The sequence below is a fragment of the Chelmon rostratus genome, chromosome 11 (assembly GCF_017976325.1).
Source record: "Chelmon rostratus isolate fCheRos1 chromosome 11, fCheRos1.pri, whole genome shotgun sequence".
Taxonomy (NCBI): Eukaryota; Metazoa; Chordata; class Actinopteri; order Chaetodontiformes; family Chaetodontidae; genus Chelmon; species Chelmon rostratus.
The window spans coordinates 4,415,228-4,436,088 of NC_055668.1; the positions used below are offsets into that span (position 1 = coordinate 4,415,228).

The 20,861-nt window shown below is 42.5% G+C and overlaps 1 protein-coding gene across 1 annotated transcript in view; it reads right to left on the bottom strand.

Moving 5' to 3' along the window:
- The window catches only part of smap1 (small ArfGAP 1), a 98,792-nt gene extending 78,378 nt beyond the window's left edge, over nucleotides 1-20,414 (bottom strand). The window contains exons 1-3 of the mRNA XM_041947995.1: nucleotides 20,297-20,414; nucleotides 2,301-2,434; nucleotides 1,418-1,503 (exon numbers count right to left, since the gene is read on the bottom strand). Of these exons, the coding sequence (XP_041803929.1) occupies nucleotides 1,418-1,503; nucleotides 2,301-2,434; nucleotides 20,297-20,414 (338 nt within the window). The remainder of the gene's footprint in view (nucleotides 1-1,417; nucleotides 1,504-2,300; nucleotides 2,435-20,296) is intronic.
- Between the last annotated feature and the right edge of the window lie 447 nt (nucleotides 20,415-20,861).

The window sequence follows — 20,861 nt, forward strand, 5'->3', positions numbered from 1 at the left end:
CTGTTTGGATGGAGGCTATCTGGGCCTCGCTCAGTACAGGTCGAGGCTGTTGATTTAGGGGATCCCAGCGGTGCAGTAGTCCCTCAGCCAGGTGGAAAGGGCAAAGAGTGTGGACCACTTTCCTCGACTGTGGGTGGGGTTGTGGCCTGTGATGATGATGTTGTTACCAGTGTGAGTTGAGTAGTGACTGAACAACCTCGGACTGCCCAGATTTCACTGGTGGATGACTATGGTGCTGATGATGGAGTACTTGGTTAGGATGGTGTGCTTAATATCCAGGATGTGGGCACCAGGGAAGCAGAACGCCTTACTGGGGCCAGATCAGGGGTGGAGGCAAAAGTACAGGGGACATGTAGGGAGCAGACGTTATAGCAGGAGGGTCCTGAACTGGAAAAGGTATTAGCTAATGATTGAGTGGAGAGGTCTGACCCAGGAGAACCAGCTGAAACAGTGCTGGTATAGCTGACCTGCATTCGTCCTTGCTCCCTTAAAAAAGGCATCTTGCTCAATTAGCAGCTTGATTTGTGCTTTAAGTTCAACGGGGAGATAAAATTGCCTATCAACCATTAGTCTCTCTGCATCCAGTGTTCTACACACACAAGAGGCAGCGACAGCAAGAGTTGAGTGGAGAGGGAGTTACCGTACGAGCAGAGAAGAAGAGCTGCGACGGGATGTACAAGCACGGAGTGCATGGTGGAGGCCAGAAACAAGGCAGTGGCTTGAAGTGTTGTGGAGCAGTTTGAACAATTTTCTTTAATATCTGGTGTATAGCAGGCAATTCACATTTGGATGTGAGTGAATGTATAATTAGTTGCATGATATGTGTGTCTATACATTTCCATAGCCACAAGCGCTGTGACAGTGGTGGTGCTGTTTCAGTTGTACCTTTTCTCCCATGAAACCATTGCTCCCAAGCGCTACATAACAAATGCTTTCTGTATGAGGCTTAAGCAACGAGATGTGGCAGCTACCCAACAAGATTACCATTACCTGTGATCATGGAGCCATCGTATTTCTACGATTGCTTATGTTTTCTCCACAAACAGTTGTAGTCTGTATGGTGACATCAGGAGTTTGTATGCAAATATAGGGCAACAAAGGGAACTAGATTTGAATGGAAATAAAGGGTGACAAACATGGTGATACAGGAACTTATGCTGCAAATCCACAGCTGACTGTATGGTGACGGGGGTTTTCTACAAATGCTCAGTGACAGGCTGTTTTAATGCACATGTAGTGTGAAAACAGCAGTTTGTAGGCAAGTGTTTGATGAGAGGGAGTTTTAACAGCAAAGTAGGGTGACGTGTTTGCATTGTGACAAACTGAGTTTTTATGCAAATGACTTCAAATAAACGCTGGGACCAATGAATGGACAGTCAGAGAAGCAACACACAGAGAGCAGGCAGGAGGAGGATACTGGTCTGTCTGTGGCCGTCTGAAGCTCTCTGGTAGGTGGGCTTCGTACAGCTGCCTGGCCCTGTTGTTGCCCATGTCCACCATACTCTGCGAGAAGAGGACAGAAAGAGAGAAGGGACAAAGGAATGAGGCGTTGCGAGCAAGGCAAGTGGTAAAATACCTTTAAGAAAGTGTCAAACACACACAGCAAGTTCTTTCATTCATCACATTGGCATTCAGCTCAATTTGCTCACCGACTCCTTCCCATGCACGCTCACACACACACACACACACACACACACAGCGTGAAAGACACACTGGCCGCTTGTGTCACGGCTAAATTAAGAGGAGGGTGATAAATGGGGTGATGATAGGAGAAGTGGAGGAGATGGAGTCAGAATAATCAGCCATCCAGAATTAATTAGTCATTGAAAACAGTGATTAACATTCAGAGTGAGACCCTTTCTACTCGCAGTCAGCTGATGGAGAGGCACTGCCTTGAAGACGCACACACACACACGCACACACCAAACAATTGGATATATTAGCAACTGGATGATTAAATAAATTACTGGCATGCTCAGGTGAGTTTCACAGACACACTCACACACCAGTTCTCCTCGTTTATTGTGTGTAATTGAATCAATGTGACATTCTAGTTACCAACAAAACACACCTATACACAGACTAATTACAGTTCTCTATATTCCCTAAGCATGGGTGTGTGTTTCCACACATGTTGCTGAGCTAGCCCACTGTACAAACAGAATTACCCTATTGATTTCTTTATTGTATTTCCATTTGGGATGACGACTGTATATGTTAGGATTGTGCCACTTGCTGATATGAGTTGTGTGTTAGACGGGTGAATTTGGGTGAATTTGGCCCCATTTGTGTGCGAATACCTGGATCTGCTCAGGTGTCCACTGGTCCAGATTGACAGATTTGACTCTGGAGATGTGGACACCGAGGTTCCGGTGGATGCCGGCACAGCGGATACACATGAACACCCCGAGGTTCCATGATGCCCATCGAGGACCTGAAAAAGGAAAGAAAGAGGAACAGAAAGAAAATGAGAAAGACAGACACCTTTGCTGTAAAGCTGCACTGGTTAAAATGTTAATGTCGAGCTCCTGCTGTGTTATCAGTTGAACTGACTCAGCAGCACTGCTGCAGAGAGGAGTATTCCGTCCTTACCGTTTGAGACAATGTCGTTCTCTCTTTCAGTTCCCTTTCAATGAAAGTCAAAATATTCTTTCTGAGCCTCATCACCTCAACACAGTCGGTTAAAAAATTCAAACGTAACTCTCACTTCCACTTGATGCCACAAAGTGTGGAGTTGCCAAGTGCAGTTTCAAATAACAAGTTTGGCACAAATACAGTAAGGACCCCATAGTCAGCATGAGTGCCACAGCTGCAAAGATAAACAAGAGAGTCCCATCCACAGAAAGTCAAGCTCAGAAGTCACAGTTTGGACAAACTGTATGACTGACAAGGGATTTGTGGAAAGTGCAGTCGCATGCAGGTGCAGTACACTATCAGAGTTGAGCAGAAACTCAGGAAAGTAATATGAAAAGATAAAATCCAAACAGCACAAACATTCAAAGCCTTCACTTAACTTTGGTGAAACTGTCTCACTTGAAAAACTGACACACAGAAAATGTGCACACTTCAACTTTAGGCTATCCTGAAACATTTGAAGACATTCTTATCAAAATTGCTGAGGGAGTAATATCCCAAATCCCTCCAATGTATGTTAATGGGATTTTACAAAAGAGCAAAGTGTGGTCTGTATTATTCATAGATATCATCTGATTACAGTTCCTGTGGTCTCAGAAATATTCTATTCTATAAAAGTGCAAACATGTATTATCAGTTAGTCATTTTGAAGCAAGAGAAAATGTGCAGACATATCGTTTTTTAAATTAAATGTACAAGTCGTGTCTAAAGAATAGCTGCATTTAATTAACTCCAATCAGTTTACGGTTGTTTCCATTTCGGTTTTTAAGGCAGAAGAATTATAAATTTCATGTACTTTTCATTGCATGCATTCTCAATTACTTTCATTTACTGATTAACAGCTTTAATGAAATGTTACTATGATTAAAAACCTATTTCTAAATATGAAAGATACTATAAAACCTGTTCTTTTAGCTCAATGAAAGCTGCTTTGAGTTTAATAGACTGGTTCTCAAAGGCTTTCATTTGCTCAAGGGTTAGAGAATTTTATTCAGAAAGCCTCATGCTCAAAAACCAGAATTAAAACAAGAAAACTGTCACATTTTCCATGACTTGTGCCATTACGACAGCGTGAGCTACAGATCTAAACCTATTCTTTCTGAGTGGAGTACAAATTTTCATGACACAGGATCGAAACCTACTCAATTTGGATTTTGCATCTTTGCTTGCTCGACAGAGATCGCTGCAAAAATAACCAACACAGGGTTACATAAAAGCCATGGCAGAGAACAAGAACAGAGCCATGTGCATGCTGCATAGAACCAGCAGATGTGAAGAACCTCCAGGCAGACACAGACAAGACTTTGATTCTTGTTGACCCAAAAGCTAACACAGGAGCAAAAATTATAAGGAACGGACTATACGGTGATTTTATCTGCTCTGACGAAAGCTGCAAACGTTAGCATGTCCTTGATCCTTTCAAAAGGCAACAATTCAAAAGGAAAAAATAAAACAAGATCAGATCGAGAACACTTAGAGCTATTTTTATCTAGTACCATTAAACCACCCCACATCCAGTTATTCAGGGTTCATTAAGGAAAAGTGGAACCTGGTGGGGAGCATTCAACAAGAAGGACATTGTCATCAGCAGATACCTAAGTTTCTGTTAGCAAGAGAAAGTCACTATTGTAGGAAGAAAAGAGATCATTGAATACCAAAGATTTGTTAGCTGATGAGCCGACATTGAACAAAGCAAAGTTAACGTGCTGTAATTGACGAATAAAGGAGAGGTTACCCATGTTAACAGAGCGATGAGTTAGATGAGTGTGTGGCCTGATGTTGAGAAATGCTTGGATTCCAGATACAGGGACAGGATTAGGAAGTCTGTGAGGGGATAGTCAGTCAGTTGATACTCATGTGTGAGGTAAGTCAGGTTTCCAGGAGGCTCGTACTCCTCCTACTGGGGTGAAGGTTAACAATTCTGAAAATCTCTCCTTCTCCAAAAGGAATCAAAATGGCAATTCAACCAGTGGCAAAGCAAAAAAAACTGTTTACCCAGGCTTCAACTGTTTCTGCAAGTAGCTCAAAGTTCTGCTGAATGTTTAAAGATTGTCTAAGCTTATACTATACCTCTGTGCCTATACACATAAACAACACAAGCACAACAGTGTGGGATGACTAGTCTAGAAAAGGAGTGATGCTTTTAACAATATCTTTGTCTATCTACTGTCTTGAAAACAGTTGGCAATTCTTCTCTTCCATTCCAAAAAACTGATTATTGAATCCCCAATGAAGAGGAACTCAGGGTCTCTGCAGTTGCTGTTGTACATGGAGAGATTAGGAGGTAAAAAGGGGAACTCCATCAGGCAGAGTGACCAACATGGCCGTGTCCAGAGGTTGTGCAACATATTGCTGCAGGAGGCACCACTCAGCAGCAGTGGAGACCGCCTCACGGGACCGCTTCCTCTTGGGGGATGATGCCAGGGAGCTCTCGAGGGAGAGGGACCCGGCTTCCTGGCCCCTTGAGAAGCTGTCCAGGGGCAGACCCAGGGAGAAGGTAATCTACATCATGTCCACCAGAGGGACAGCAGAGCAAAGGAGTTTGACAGTGGGAGGAACCCCCAGAGAGACTCCACCTGACAACAGTAGCCCAGCAGGCCTCACTGACAGTACATCCATTTTCACCTGACAAAAGGACCAAGGGAGCACCTGGAATGATGCCAGGCTCTGCTGCAGCCAGCCGGGAGCCGAGTTGAGCTTGCAGCTGCAGGAGTTCATTGATCAGACATTCAATGTCTCCTGAGACTCTGCAAGCCATAAACAGAATCAAAGAGCTTGCAGGTTATGGCACAAACTGAGGCAAAACGGATAAAAATCGTCACATTGCAGTAAACAAATGCAGATCAGTGAAGTAAGACTAGACAGTCCAGAAAAGCACTATTCTGCAGTAAAAAAACAATGCAGTTTATTTATTCTCCATCTTCTACTTGGATCAACATGTGAGGAGGGATGCTGACTTTTTTCCTGGGACATGCAGCTTTAAGGGGCAATTATACTCTTCCTGATAGCTCTACAGTTAGACTTTTAAAAACATCCATAAAAATGTTGTAATCCAACCATCTTGTAATTTAATCACTCGTTTCATAGTCATAACACCATTTGTGACTCAAGCGATCGATTTTCATCAACACAGAACGTGGTGACGGTAGGAGGCCCGGGGGAAGTATCCCTGAGAAGAGATCAGTGTCTTAGATGAAACGGTGCTTAGTGTCCTCAAAATGCTTCACAAAGAGATGGTCCAAAGCGAGGAAGATATCTGTGCCACAGTTGAGGCTTGAATTGTAATTAGGGCTAACCCGAAAAATGAAATCATGAAGAGTGACACAAAGACAGCAATGGTGGCAAACAAAGCTGCGATGCTAGAGCATGGCAAACCAAGCAGGCTCACCTGACAGCAGAAACTGCTGGACTGCTGGACAAATGTGAAGACCTGGAGGGGTGATCATGTAGGAACAACATCCACATTAATAGGAGTCTCAGAGGGAAAGGAGATCTCCGGATCTCTGTGACCCAGGGGCTTTGCTGCTCAGCTACTCACCAACTTGCTACCCCTGGAACAGAAGCCTCTAATCAACTATTGTCACCGCTCCCCCCTACTGCGTCCCACCAAAAGGGAGCCAAGTCGCCCACTTGCCCCGAGGCGCCACTACAATCACGAGGTGGAGGACATCCTACAAAAAGCTACTGATCTGAAAAATCTACACCAGCTTCCTATGCACTGCCTATCCATTAATAGCGTAGACCTATTTCCGGGGTTCTAATGTGTCGAGCGTTGAAATGATTTATACCAGTTCTCTAAAAGGTAAACTGCCCTTACATTATATGTTTACTTGTTTTCTAGACTCATACACTTGAGCTGCAAAGTTATTAGCGCTGTAATAGCGAACTGCAGTTAGGAGGTTTGGACCTCCTTTGTTTTTTGTTGTTGTTTGTTGGGTGTGTTTTTTCTTTTTTTCCTTTACTTTTCCTTTTGTTTTTTCTTTATCTCTCTTTTTGCTTGTCTCTCCTTTTCCCTATTCTCTCTTTTGTCCTTTGGTAATTGCTTATGCTGCTGTACACTTCAGTTCAGACAGTTTAGATGACTGATAAAGCTGTGAGTCCAGATGAGGCCAATTCTACAGTTTCTAAAGCCACAAACAGCCCTTTCAAGAGGTCAAAAGTCTTTTCCCGTCTGAAAAAGCTAAAAGCATATGTGTTTTGTTTTTTTTTAACAAGAGCCCCACTTGCGCATTAGAGACCACCACAGGCTGCAGAACCCATACTTTGGTCAGGTTTTCCATTCTAAATCCATTCATTCATTCATTCTACAGGCAGAGGTATCACAATTTTAATTGGTAGGAAATACATTTTTCTACCTTGAATGTTACTTCTAACAATAATGTGAGACATATAATTATTATTGATAACCTCTGGCACACTCCTGTTATCCTTGAGAATCTGTACGCTCACAGTTCTAAAATATTGCATTTTCCATCAGTTTACTAAGAATCCCTGTCTTAACACCCACCTTCTGATATTTGGAGGGGACTTAAATTGTGTTATTGAACCATTTTTAGACTGCTTTACTACCAACATGATGTCTCCATTCGCTATGGCAAAGCTGTTTTCAGAACTCAGGCTTCTGAATGGTTGGGCTGATGCCTGGAGAGATCAGCATCCCCAGTGCCATCAGTATTCATTCTTTTCACATGTACACCATTCCTTTCCTCACAGTGCCTATCTCTTCATCGATCGTACGTTACCGCCTTAGGCCCTAGCCCTAAACATGCTCCTATCTGCACAACCTCCAACACCTCCATGTTGGAAATTCTATTCTCCTCTGCTGTCTGATGCAAACTTTTGCAACACAATCTCAGTGCCTATTGATGATTTTCTTATATTCAACAAGACAAGCTCCACTTCCCACTCACTCCCATGGGAGTCACTTAAAGCCTATCTCAAAGGGCAAATTATTTCTTGTTCTTCTTATCTTAACAACACCCTTAAGACCAAACTGGATGAGCTTTCTGAGGCTATACTTGAGTTGGGCCATCAGTATGCTTTAACTCCATCTCCAGCACTATATATACGCAGCAACTCAACCTGCAATCTCATTTCAATCTCCTGTCTGCTCGGGATGCAGAGCCTTTACTTCTGCGCTCATGGGGCACATTCATGCGTTCTATGAACACGGCGACAGGGCAAGTCAGCTGCTGGCGCACCAATTAAAACGCTGTGATCAATTAACCAAGCTGTCACTACAATCATCTGGGAAGGAGTGGTACCCAGGGTCAGTATATCCTTACTTCAGAGATGTAGATTAAGTGGAGGATTTACACTACCTAACTAACACAGTAGTGGGCAGTGAATATTCATAAATTGCTGTTCTGGCTGCATGCTCCAGATGCCTCATGGTACCAACTCGTGGCCAGTCTCATATTTACACTGCTCTACTTTGCTCGTCTCTCTTATCAAGCCCCTCTCACGTAAACCAGTAATCCAATAGTTCTCTCTTTACTGAAGATTTGGTTCTAATTTCTCAGCCACTTTAAATATTTCTCTGCTTCTCTTCAGGGTTCAGGTGATAGAATTCACCTATTTTCCCAGTCACTACTAGATAATCATCCTCTCTCTGGAAAAGAGAAGGTATAATAACATTACAAAAACTATTTGTGAATGGTATTTTCACTAGTCTCCTCTCCCTGGCCTCTGAATTCTCCTTACCTCCATCTCATCTTTTCTGCTACTTTCAGATTAGGCATTATGTGTCCTCCCCTTTCCCTAACTTTCCTGCTCTACCCCCCAAACAACCCTAATACGATCTCATAAGTTTACTGCCCTGACAGAGGGCAACCATTTCCTATAGCTATTCATCTACTGTGTCAACAAATGCATATTCTAAGAAGACGATATAAATTGCATGAAAACTGAGGAATGGTGGGATGAGGTGACATGGTGCAAACTACTTATCTCTTGTACTCACACATTTCAGTTTTGCATATCTTACATTTCTTCAGCTCCAGGCTATCCAAAATATATATGAATGCAAATGACAAATGTGACAGATGTCATTCCCCCCGTGACCTCAGCCATATGTTTGTTCACTGCCCTAAGTTGCAAACCTCTTAGCATTCAGTGTTTAATCTTCAGTCTTTCTGGGCTGGGGATGATTGGAGCTGTTGTTGTTTGTAATGCCCTGAAACTACAGCAAAATTTGAATAAAAATATATCTAAAATAACACATAAATAAACAACCCTAGCTTTGCCAAACCTCCATGGGGATGAATATGAGATGGCACGGAAATGACAGTCAAATCATTTTAATGGGCTGGAGGCTACAGCCCCTCAGCTCCATAGTTTGCTCTAGGCGTGTCCAGAGCACGGAGCTTACTATCTGTCAATTTGACGATTGAAAGCGACTTTGAACGCAGCAAGTGGAAAGGATCAACTTTTATGGATCCAGGCTACATAATGGTCGTGCAGCGGAAATGCACGCAGTGTAGTGGGCTTGCCGGTTTCGGGTAAGAGCATCAGTGTGTTAATGCAGTGGCACTAATGCGCTAGACGGCCTAAAGGAGCATTAAGGCAGGGATGACTGAGTGTTAAGCCTAAATCAAGCAGCTCAGCCATTGTAAGCTGGACTCTTTCTGTATGGATTGGACTTCACGTTGGTGTGCTCTTAGATGACCTCTTTCAACACATTCACCAAAACAAATGCAGACAGCAGTCTTAGCTGAGCTCTCATCTACACCACTGACATACAGAGTGTATGCACACATGCCCTCATGTTACACTTATACACATGTAGCGGCTGGAAATCCATTTTTGGTACACTGCAAATCATCCAGACACTGAAATTTTCTTAACAGTAGGTTTTCATAATGGTCTCTCATTCTCCACTGGCTTCTGAGTATTTCTATTACTGTGAGAAAATCAATTGAGCAGTTCAGCAGGGTCTGACTGTATTTAGAAAAGTGAATCGCTCACACAAATTATACTCTAAATATAAATTGCACTATTGTAGAAAGACTTAAGCTTTCATCTGTGTCTTGCATGCTAAACTGTGCAGCGCTATTTCGACAGTGTGGCGGAGATTGTCTGCATCACACCAGCAGTTACATTTCTTTCTAGGATGCTAGGCAGTGTGCACTGATGCTCTCTGATGATGGTGTCAGAGGAAGGCGATTCAGGTTTCCTTTATTCCTTAATAACTGACATTGTTTGCATGGAAACTCTGCCACTCAGCCACTCTTCAACTGTTAGTTAACATGACTTACAGTATCATATCAGGGTCCACTTTCACTTGAGGTTTGTACAAACATGGTGCTGTAGAATCCTACCTGTGCACCACAACTAATGCTTTTAAGAGCTAAGTAGTTTTTTTTACTTTAATTCAGACATAAATACATCGGCCTATAGTAGCTCATTGCAGATATATCTGTATCAATGCATATATTATAGCTGACAAATGACACGAAACTGAAATACAAAAATGTGAAAGACATGTTTTGAAACACAGATGTGTGTTCTACAGTTTGTCTAGTAGAGAGTAGTAGTTTATGTTTTCAAGTGTTAAAAGTCTTGGACGTTACTTGGCCAAAAATTGTTTTAAAAAATGTACAGGAACCAGTTCAAAAAAGTTTATTCATGTTATGGATTCTGTAGATCATCACATTTGTTAAACTGTGAAATATAAATATCGGTATCGGCCTCAATAACTCTATTGTTAAAACTATAATCTGGAACAATCCGTGAAAAATATATCAGTTTATTAGCTAAAAAACTGTCATCTATTCTATATATTGCTCTGGTCTGTATCTGTTAATCCACTGTTTACTGCATGGTCTGTTTGAATGCTATCCTACTCTGAATCAGCTGTTTCTGTCTGTTGACGTATTCTAATACAGTAAGCATAGTTTTCAGTCTCCAGCACTAATTTGTGGTCAACAGGTGTAAATGATCTTTCCCCCAAGCTTCAAATAACTTTCCCTGAGTCTCCGAATATGCCACTGATGCAAATGATTACTCTGTACTGACCAGTTCATGGATAAGCAGCTGCATTGCATCTGAAGCACTAATATCTGTTCATCTGTGTCTCATGTGGACAATTCAGATTCAGTGCCAGTTTTATAATGCTATTCCTCTTTACGCTTGCTCTGCATTGATGCTATGCTAATGCTATTCCTCTTTACGCTTGCTCTGCATTGAAGTTTGGACAAAAATAGACAGCTGAATTGAGTTCTCTCTGCAGACATAAGTCCTGCAGTCCCTACACACACACACACACACAGAATAGGAACACACCAATGCTAATTTGTAGACTGCTGACCTGATTAGACACAAATGAGCTCTTCTCATACACACACTCACATGCACGCGCACATGCACAACCACACAGGCGCACTCACATCCACACACTTTCATGCAGGTAAATTCGAGCACATCCTGCAGAGTGCCATTAAGAGGGGCACGTGCATGAGCATGCCTGCACCAAAAGATGCACATGCTAGAATACAAGCACACTGAGGCGGAAACACACAGCCACTAGCTGACAAATAGATGCCCATGACGATGACATCACAGGCACGCACACTTTAATAAATAAGCACACAAATACAAACACACATTTTTACCTACAAGCACACAAACAGAACCACACTGAGGCAAACAGAGTCATCCCAGCTGAGAGATGCGCAGACACACACACACACCCTGGAGCCTCAATGAGTGACAGTGAGGGGGGGGCGGCCAGGGTGACCAGCCGAGCATGAAATTAAAGCCCCAATTGTCAACCTGAGGACAGGATGACGACTGACAGGTGTGTGTGAGTGAGTGTAAATGTGTGTGACGGTGGCAGCAAACTGGGCACGGCCGCCACAGGTATCAGGTGAGGCGTTGTGCTCTTCCATGGAGATGCAACCCCTTTAATCCAGCAGAACACATGCTGGCGGGCGTTCAGACGCTGTGTGAAAACGCTGTGAAGTAGCAAATAAGTAAAAAAATAAAAATAAAAATAAGGAACGTCTGAATTTACTGATGGGATTCCTGTGAGCTTATTCGATCGATATTTGCGAGCGAGGACAAAAGTGTGAGACAAAGCGGAACGCTTCTTTCTTCAGGGACAGAGTAAACATACAAAGTTTTGAGGCTCAAAGAAACAGAGTTTGTGGACTTAAGCTATGTGTAACTTGACTCACACAAATCCTGCAGGACTAATAATACTGTGGCCTTTATGTGTTCTGAACCCCGACACTCAGAAATGCATTCTGGCTGCTGTCACAGCCACATTTCTAACTTTCTATCCGAATCGTCTTTTTCATCATTTGCAGTCTAATTGCTCTTTAGCTTTTATAGCCTTTTATTTGGTCTTAATGTCCTCTTGTAAAACACACTCAGAGCTCCGCATATAATATTTAAAAGCTCTTTAAATTATGTTTGGCTGCATAAAACCAACTGAATTCTTCTCATTTTTACCTCTAGGAATAAGAGAGAGCAGCTCAGGTTATTGCATACAGTAATGGCTGAACGGTGCCACAGGCAAGAAAATAAATCATTCCTGTGCTGAAATTCGGCGGTATTCTCCTTTACGAGGTTTAACACTCTCCATTTCCTAATTAATAAAATGCCTTCATAGTAAATCTTCATGAGGCTGCCAAAATCTTCAGCCCAGGCCGGAGGAGAGTGCAGAAACAGAGTGAGGAGCAGGACACTTAGGGAAAAATAAAAAAGCACTGTGCTGCTCCCTGCTGGTCCATTACTGTGATTCAGTGTCAGCAGTAAAGAGGAGGAGTGGACAGACTGCTTCTACAAGGAGAAATGTTTTCCTCTCGGAGCAGCATTTCCTCTCTATTATTACAAGAGGAGAGCCTAATAAAAACTCATCATCTGGTCTTATTGTCTGTTCTTAAACAAATGGAGGAACATTATGGTGCAGACAGTCTATAAATCATGACAGATGGATACTACATAAAACCATTATCAGAGGTAATAAAGACTGAAACAGCCAGAGGGATACACACGGGGAGTGAACCCAGATAATAGAATTGAAAATTTTAGTCTGCGATCTGGCATGTGGTTTGTTTCATTGTGTTTTCTATAAGAAAGAGATTAATTATACTCGAGCATCAGCAAACCTCCCGGCCACAAGATTTAGGATCTTTTTAATTCATGCAACAGACGGCAAAAATAATAGATGACTGGACAAAGTGAGGATAGGCTTCCATCTGCTGGTGATAGAGGGCAGTGGATGCAGCCAGAGGAAGCTAACGCTCAACACCAGTGTTCTTGATACGACGCTCATCGGGGGCTGAATTTCATTTCACTGACAGAACACTAATTGTTAACAGTTCTTATAATGGATGCATTTTTAATCCAAAAGGATTTAATCGACCCTCATTGATATAAACACGGTGAATAAAATGTTAGAACTGCCAGTACAGCCTAATGCAATTCAACAGCACCATAAACTACACGCTCCAAAGTGATTAGATATTTGGATCAAGACCAGGGTTGGAAATTAACACCCACCACTGGCCAAATTCAAGAGAATTTGTGAAGTGACAGGTGAATTTGATTAACTTTCCTGCCTGGTGGCAAGCATTCAAAGAGGGCATTTAACAAACGATTGAGTGGTTCCATAAAAAAAGTCAACTCAGTCGTCAGGCATGTGGTCGGACCGCCATCGGTGGTCGGTTAACAACCAATCACCTTCACTGCTTCAACTTTACCAGTTCAACGTAGTGTTACTGACCCAGAAGTCCCCTTTAAGGGCGGTGGCCTAGTGGATAACCTCTGTGGGTGTGACGTAGCTCATCAAGGTGTTCTGGGAGTAGATCTGCCTCGTGTGTGGGAGTGGAGAGTTCATTCTACAGGTGGTGAGTGATGATGGTCAGTGTGAGAGTGTCCTGATAAGCGCAGGGTTACAGTATAACACTGTTACAAGGCGGTGAACTGTGTTCACTGCTGCAGAACAAATACAGCTCCCCTTTGTGAACGCTGTCTGAATGTCTTACTGTCGCTAAAGCTACATTTGAGCCAGGCCAGGCCAGGCTAAAGTAATCTAAAGAATTCCCAATTATGGTTCAGGATCAAACGCTGGAAAAGGTAACAGTAGAGAGCCTGGAGGTGCCAGCAGCAGAAAGGAGGGATAAAATAAGCAAGGTCTGGGTTTCTGTGAACTGACCAATCACAGCCGTGGATGGAGCTACAGCAAACAGTGGAAGTAATGTACTACTTTCAGCTAGGTGTGCCTAATAAACTGGCAACTGAGTTCAGGGGGAGATAGCACGGAAGAAACCCAAAAGATCAAACACTGCTTGTTTCATCTCATCAATACTGTTAAAAGCTGTTCAACCTGAACAGACGGTAAAATACCGTCCACACGTGATGAACAGACGCCATGTCCAGAGTTTCATCAAACCTGCTGGACTCTCTCTAGCACTCATCAGTAGTTGTGATGTGATGCAGAGCAGCACAACAAAAACTTGTTTTGTTAAAAAAAATAACCTAAATATTGATGGAAACTCATGAGGTGACTATAGTGTGTTAAACATTTCAAAGTGGCTTTGGATGAATCGGTTCTAAGTATATTGTTGTACTGAAGCATCATGGCCATTAGCTGCTGAAGCACATGTCTTTCTTGTGGTCTGTAATCAGTATGATTTATGGCCAGCATTAGCTGACACTCAAGCAACAACAACGCATCAGTTCTTGGAAGTCTCCTTCATTTATACTGATGTAAATCTGCCCTTGTCATTAAACTAAGAATGCTTTCACCACAGAAATAAACCAAGCTTGCATTATATTTCTCACATTTGCATGAAACTTGCTTAACAGTTGGAAATAAACACAATTTATGTGAAGTATACTACAGCCACTACACCCTCTATATGTAGGTTGAGTTGCAGCTCCTCACTGATGGCTGTCTCCCTCTCCGGACACTGCAAGGCTAACCTGTCCTTCACACCTTTAAAACGTGTAGAATTCCAGGTGTGTATGCAAGCTTCTGGGTCCAAATTAGCGTGAGTGTATGCGGGCCTGTGCCAGTATTTTATGTGTGTGACAGCAGGGAGGTACCAAGGACAGGTCGTCAAAGTGCTGAGAGCCCCGCGGGCGCTCGCCAAGATCTGCTGTGCCAGCACAGAGGAGAGCATGTGCCAGCTCAGAGCACCCCCATCCACAAATCATAACACTGACACACTGCCAGCCTGTGTGTGTGTGTGTGTGTGTGTGTGTGTGTGTGGAGCGTTTGAGTCACATTGTTGAAAGGACTGTATTAAAACCAAAGGCGAAAATTATAGTCTGGACTCTAAGTAGTGGATGGACTGAGATGTTAAAGAGGACAGGAAAATGGAATTGAAATCAATAAGCGCTTGCACACACACACACACGCACACGCACACACACACAAATGCACGTGCATGCACACGCAGACACACACACACACAGAAAATGTAGAGCAGCATGAGTCGACAGGAGACCGGCGCGAGGGTGGAATTACAGCTGAGAGGCTAAGGTGAGTCACCACGCTGCAGTGGTCATGGCGGGGCTGCCACACCCAGCCACACTGACTGCAGCAGGCAGTATGGAGGACACACAGTGTTTGGCCAAACCAAACTCTAAAACCAACTGATCATTCAAAGCAGAGCTCCGGAATCGGAGCGCTCAATCAGCCGTGGAGAGACTGCTTGTTTTAAAAATCAATAAAAGCTAATACACTGTCTCTGTTGTGTCTGGACTGCACCGCGTCCACCGGAGAGAAAATTTCACCAGCTGACAAATCTCAACTCCAAATCGACGTGCAGAAGTTCAGTTCTGAAAAAGCCGTCTGTCTTCATCCCTGTACGACGCAGTGACACGATGGGAAATGTTTTCAGGGATAATGGATCTAACAAATGACAAAAAGATGGTATCCCACATTAGCTGTGGCTGTCCATTAAAAAACCCTTAATGTTGTAGCCTGAACGCCAAAACACACAAATGATCAATACAGAATAATGAAGGAACACTTGTGCATCATGACAAATGGATCTTGGAGGAGCTGGAATGTAAAAGAAGTGTTAAAATGCTGAAAGATGGAATGTGAGATTATCATGCATTCATACTAGGGCCTCATGAATTTTCATTATTGATTCACCGTCTGATCATTTCTTATGTTATCTTTCATCCTAAAACACAGAGAGAAAGATGCTTAACACATCTTCTGAAAGCCCAGGGTGACATCTTCAAATGTCTTCTTTTGTTTGACCGACAGTCTAAAACCCAAAGCTTTTCAATTACATTTCACAAGAGGAAAAAACTAATTCTCACTAATGAGAAGCTGGAACTACAGTATTTGTCCTGGTTCCTTGAGAAATGAAACAGTAATGTGGTGTGCTGCTACATAAGCTACAGAATCAAATGACTGGTTGATAAAACAGTTTCTTTTAGAAAACTCGGCTCCAAAATACACCTAGATCCTCTGTACACACATTTACTAGCATTTAAAGAGATATTTTTAGCATTACTTCATATGTGGTGATCTACAGAAAACAGCTACCTGCAGTATTTGTCCACTGTGTGGCTGTCACTTTTTCCAAACTTCAACTTTGAACAAATGCAAACTGATACTGAATTTATCTGAATCAATGTTATGTGTGAGGCTGAGCTACAGTGAGCTGTGACGGTCACAAGCATGTGAGGCCGGTGATGTAAATCTCTGGTAAGAGTGTCTCAGCCCTCAGCATAGTCTTACATTTTCCTGGTGGAGTCTATGCACTATGTGAGCAGGCAGTCAGAGAAAGCTGCTCACTCGCTTCTGGCGCCTCCGCTGCCTCACCTGGGTGGCGAGCAGGTGAGTCCTAACTTTTGTTGTGGTTGTAGAGTACGGCAGCTGGATATGTTTGTTGATCATTTTACCATCTGGCAAAAGACTTCCGCCCACTGTGGACACTTTTGTTGGGATTATCTGTTGAGCACTGCCCTGCTCGCTTTGTCCTCCTCCTCTTCTCTTATAGACTGTACTTTTTGAATTTGACCAGATCATTACAGTTCCAATCTTTGAGTTTGTCCCTCGTTCAAATGAAAGTAGTAATTAATTGCTTGATTATCAATGTTTTTCTATTGCTTTTGGTGTTACTTAACACTAATTGGGAAGGATTAAATAAAAATACATAGAAAAGGGCTGAACCTTCACAACAGACGTATCTGTTCCCCAGAGTTTGCTTTTGAGACTTTCTTCTTTAGTAGACTTTCAAATACGAGTTAGTGTGAACGGTCTCTGCTGGCGTTAACTGGCTGCTGTAATCGGATTTATCAGTTTGCACTTGAACCTCAAACTGACTTGGTGGTTGTCACCAATGGTGTGAAAACATTAAAAACCAGATTGTTTTTTTCCCCACAATCACTTGCTGAAGTCTTTAAGTCATAAAAGACACTATAGATTTTGGACCTACGGGGCTTTTTCACAACATATATGCTGTTTGGATAAAAATAGCTGTGACATAGCCAGCGTGACTCATAGGGCATGGCTGAATGCTGCTGCTGCTGCTTTATGACTAACATAAGTAAACATGCCTCCGGCTGCCAGGCGCAGTGTCACTGACTGATGCACAAACCACAAATCAGCAGATCAGACTTTCATGCAGTTCAGCTAAAAAAAAAAACAACACAATTTACTTTATCAGCTGCTATAAATCATTTCTCATGGTAATAAGAATAACCAGTTGCAACAACTGGGAACAACAGGGAAAAACATGTACGCCCTCCTGTTAGCGAGATGAGCATTTGAGTGCAGTCACACACGAGTGGGAAACACATCTTGGACTCAGTAGGAGCTTCCTAAAGACAGTTCTGGCTCTAATGCCGGATGTGTGGCTGCTTTGTTCAACCAATGCTTACGCCTATCTTTTGATATTATTAAGTGTCTTCATTGGAAGGCAACGTTCAGATTTGCTTGTTGTCAGACAAGATATGGACACGCTGGCACTAAACAACTCACATGCTAAAGAAATTACTTGCTGTCTCTGGAGGTTTCAGCCACATTTCATGGCTTTCCTCAGTAGATGCGGTCGCTCAGGTGTCATGGAGATGGTGAAGTTGTTTTCATGTGACCTACGTATGGACTGTCACATGATAACAGGTGGTCGTATAAACCATCTCCGGGATAACTGAGGAATACCATGAGATGTTGTAGAAAGCTTTGGAGCCAACAAGTAAGCCACACTTTGCGGTGAGAATCTTAAAAACGAGCAAATGCAATCGACCCAAAAGGACTGAGCTAGACACCTGAAAGATCTGTAAAAAGCTAATACATGAGCTTTGAGCTGATGCTTCAATTATGACAGCTTTTATAGAATCTCTATTTACTATAAACTTAATGCATTTGTATCACAAAAAAAAACTACTATGCCTACTATGCCCCATTCCCCTGGCACACTTAAGATCTGTGAGTAAAAGGACTTTCCAGTTGTAAAGATGATTATTTTAAGCTGCTGATATTGTTATTAAGCATGAAATGTAATCATAAGAATAAAATTGGTTAAGACTTGAGAATAATCAAGGAATCGTTTTTAAAGCTTTGTTTAAACTGAGCTGAATGGAAAAGAGCAAGTCATGATAAGTGTAATCATTCCCTGGGACTGAGGAACACCAAATGAGAAAGTCACATAGACCAGGAACCGAGGCCTGCGCGGGATCATGCCAAAGGCCGATGCCCGGTGGAAATAGCCAAATGAGAACATATACACCTTAAGTGGCACACACCGCATGATGAGCAAAAAGGATGAGAAAGAGGAGGGATTCAGAGAAGAAAGGTAGAAAATAACCAACGAAGGAGGGAACATAGTTCTTCTTCCTTTGTCTCTCAACCTCAAGACAACCCTGTCCGCCTGGATGTATGCCCCCTCGCCACCACCTTAAATCATTCTCAGTTAATTATAATCTATTTGGGTAAGACTGTGTAGGCTTGAGGGTTCGGACCTTAGGACGGAGAGCTGGTCCAGTGACTCCTGTTTTCCAGTGGTAACAAGGGATCGGGATCTACAACAAAGGCCTAGGATCATGAAATGCTATTTAGATTGGCATCGAGGATGAGAACCGGAAGATGGAGCAGCAGCAGGCAGATCACGATGAAAACTGATTCACCGGCTGAGGGAGGTCTGCTACTACAGATTACAACTGTCAGATGGGAGCATAGGCGCGGCGATGACGTAAAAGGCATTTAATCTCAGTCATAGGTAGCCCCGATATGAGCCGTTCACACTCCACTCCAAAGTCCAGGAATTTCATGCTTCCACACTTGTCGGCACGTTTTAACTCTAGGTTAAATCGTTTAGGGAACAGTCACGATCCTGTGAGAATTTTGTTTAATCTATTATGCGAAACATTTTTAAATTAATATGTTCGAGGCTCACACCACTGGAAATTCAACAATAAAGGCATGCAAATGTTCACATCTTATTGCAATGCACTTCTGTTTTACATTTTGGGTGTAAACCGAATTGAGGACTGGTTCTTAAATATTTATGGAACCTCCTTAATCTAACTGTAATTTAGAGTCTGGCCAAGGTACTACTAAACTTACAGATTTCTGAATGGAGTTTCGGGGGGGTTCGCTCTAAGGGAGGACATCGCGAGTCGGAGGCAAGGTGCTGTGACAGATCTACAGAAACTGATGCTGACGCATTTCTCTACGCAGGACATTCAGCGAGCAAACAACAGCTCTAATTTAATGTTGCCTACACAGGGCACGCACGTTTTCCGCTCATAAATAAACCAGTCAAGGACATGACATCGATACCGTCGGGCAAAACCTGCGCCAAGTTACCCGTTGCCATGCAAAACAAAGCCGGAATTACAGGGGATCACATTTCAAAATAAAAGCGCCCAGCATGACTTTGGAGCGCAAACTATTGTAAGAGCACAAAAATGTATACAAGCTGACAAAGAAAGAGAGTACAACTGTGAAAGGATAAAATATTCAAGCCTTTCTATAGTGAGAATGAAAAACCTACAATGTCAAAAGAAATTAAAGAAAACCCAAAGCCTTCCCTGCTCGATGATAAATGTGAAATCCCATCACTGCTCAGCTGTATGCTATTTGAGTGCAAGTATAACTAAAGAAACAAACAACATAAAGAGCAAGAATAAATTCAAAGTGGCAACTACATTATTAACTCATCTGAGCTTACATTAACTTTATGACAAAATAATTCAGATAATATGAAAAAAACAATCAATGTGGCGGATTTCTTGTGTTAATTATACTCTTTTTCTTTTTCTTATTATTGTTAGCATTATTATTACTACTATCATAAACATGACTTGTTTTTTCAAAAAGAGCTCCATGAGAATTTTATTTTGAAAGTGACAAACGGAAGTTGTATATCTTTTGTGTTTAGGCAAACGAAGCTCAATATTAAACATTTTGGCTTAATTCTGACTGGACGAGCAATAACTCTTTATGCGTTGTACAGTATAAAAATGTGTCATGAAAAGAGATATTTTAATCGCGATGGCATGCTTTGGTAACAAGCAATTAACGTTAGGCTAAGAGGGATGGAAGCATAGCAACACATTAAGTGACTCCCATTAGAATACCGTTACAATACATTGCTAGCTTTAGCAAGCCGTTAGCTGCCAACTTTCAACATCATTTCATCTTTTCAAACACATTTCTGACATGGGGTTTACAGAGAAGGCTTACCTTTTGCCTCACAGTCAGCACAATACTTGTTGTCGTCTTCTCTCAGCAGTTTGGACAGAATGGCCTGATGCTGCTCATTCAATTTCTGGGCTTTTTCTCTCTCCGACCGCGTTGTCATCTCGACAAAGTTTGGAATTTAGTCCTGCTTCTATCGAGCCGATAAAAACCACGCAGTGCTCAGCTTCTATTAAAAAGGGTGGGACATCCCCTTGTAGCCGCACTGTACCGCCTGTGTTGAGCTAGCTTGCAACCTGCTAACAAGGTAATATGGATCCAAGGCAGCATCATCCCTGCTGCCTTCACGACTGTCGGAATTTTTACTGCAGCACATGAGTATCATGTTAGAGCCAGCTGGATTGGCCGTGTGTTTGGGCGCTCAGGGAATTTGTCTCCCGTACATACACATACCCAGTGTATGCACATGTAAATATACAGGAAGATACACATACAGAAGACATTCAGCTAAAGCAAGGACAGCAAGCTAACAAAGATAAGCAGATCTAAACATACAGCCATTATGTGCAGCCAAGGTAGGTTAACACTTTAAGTTGCATCTTATGTATAA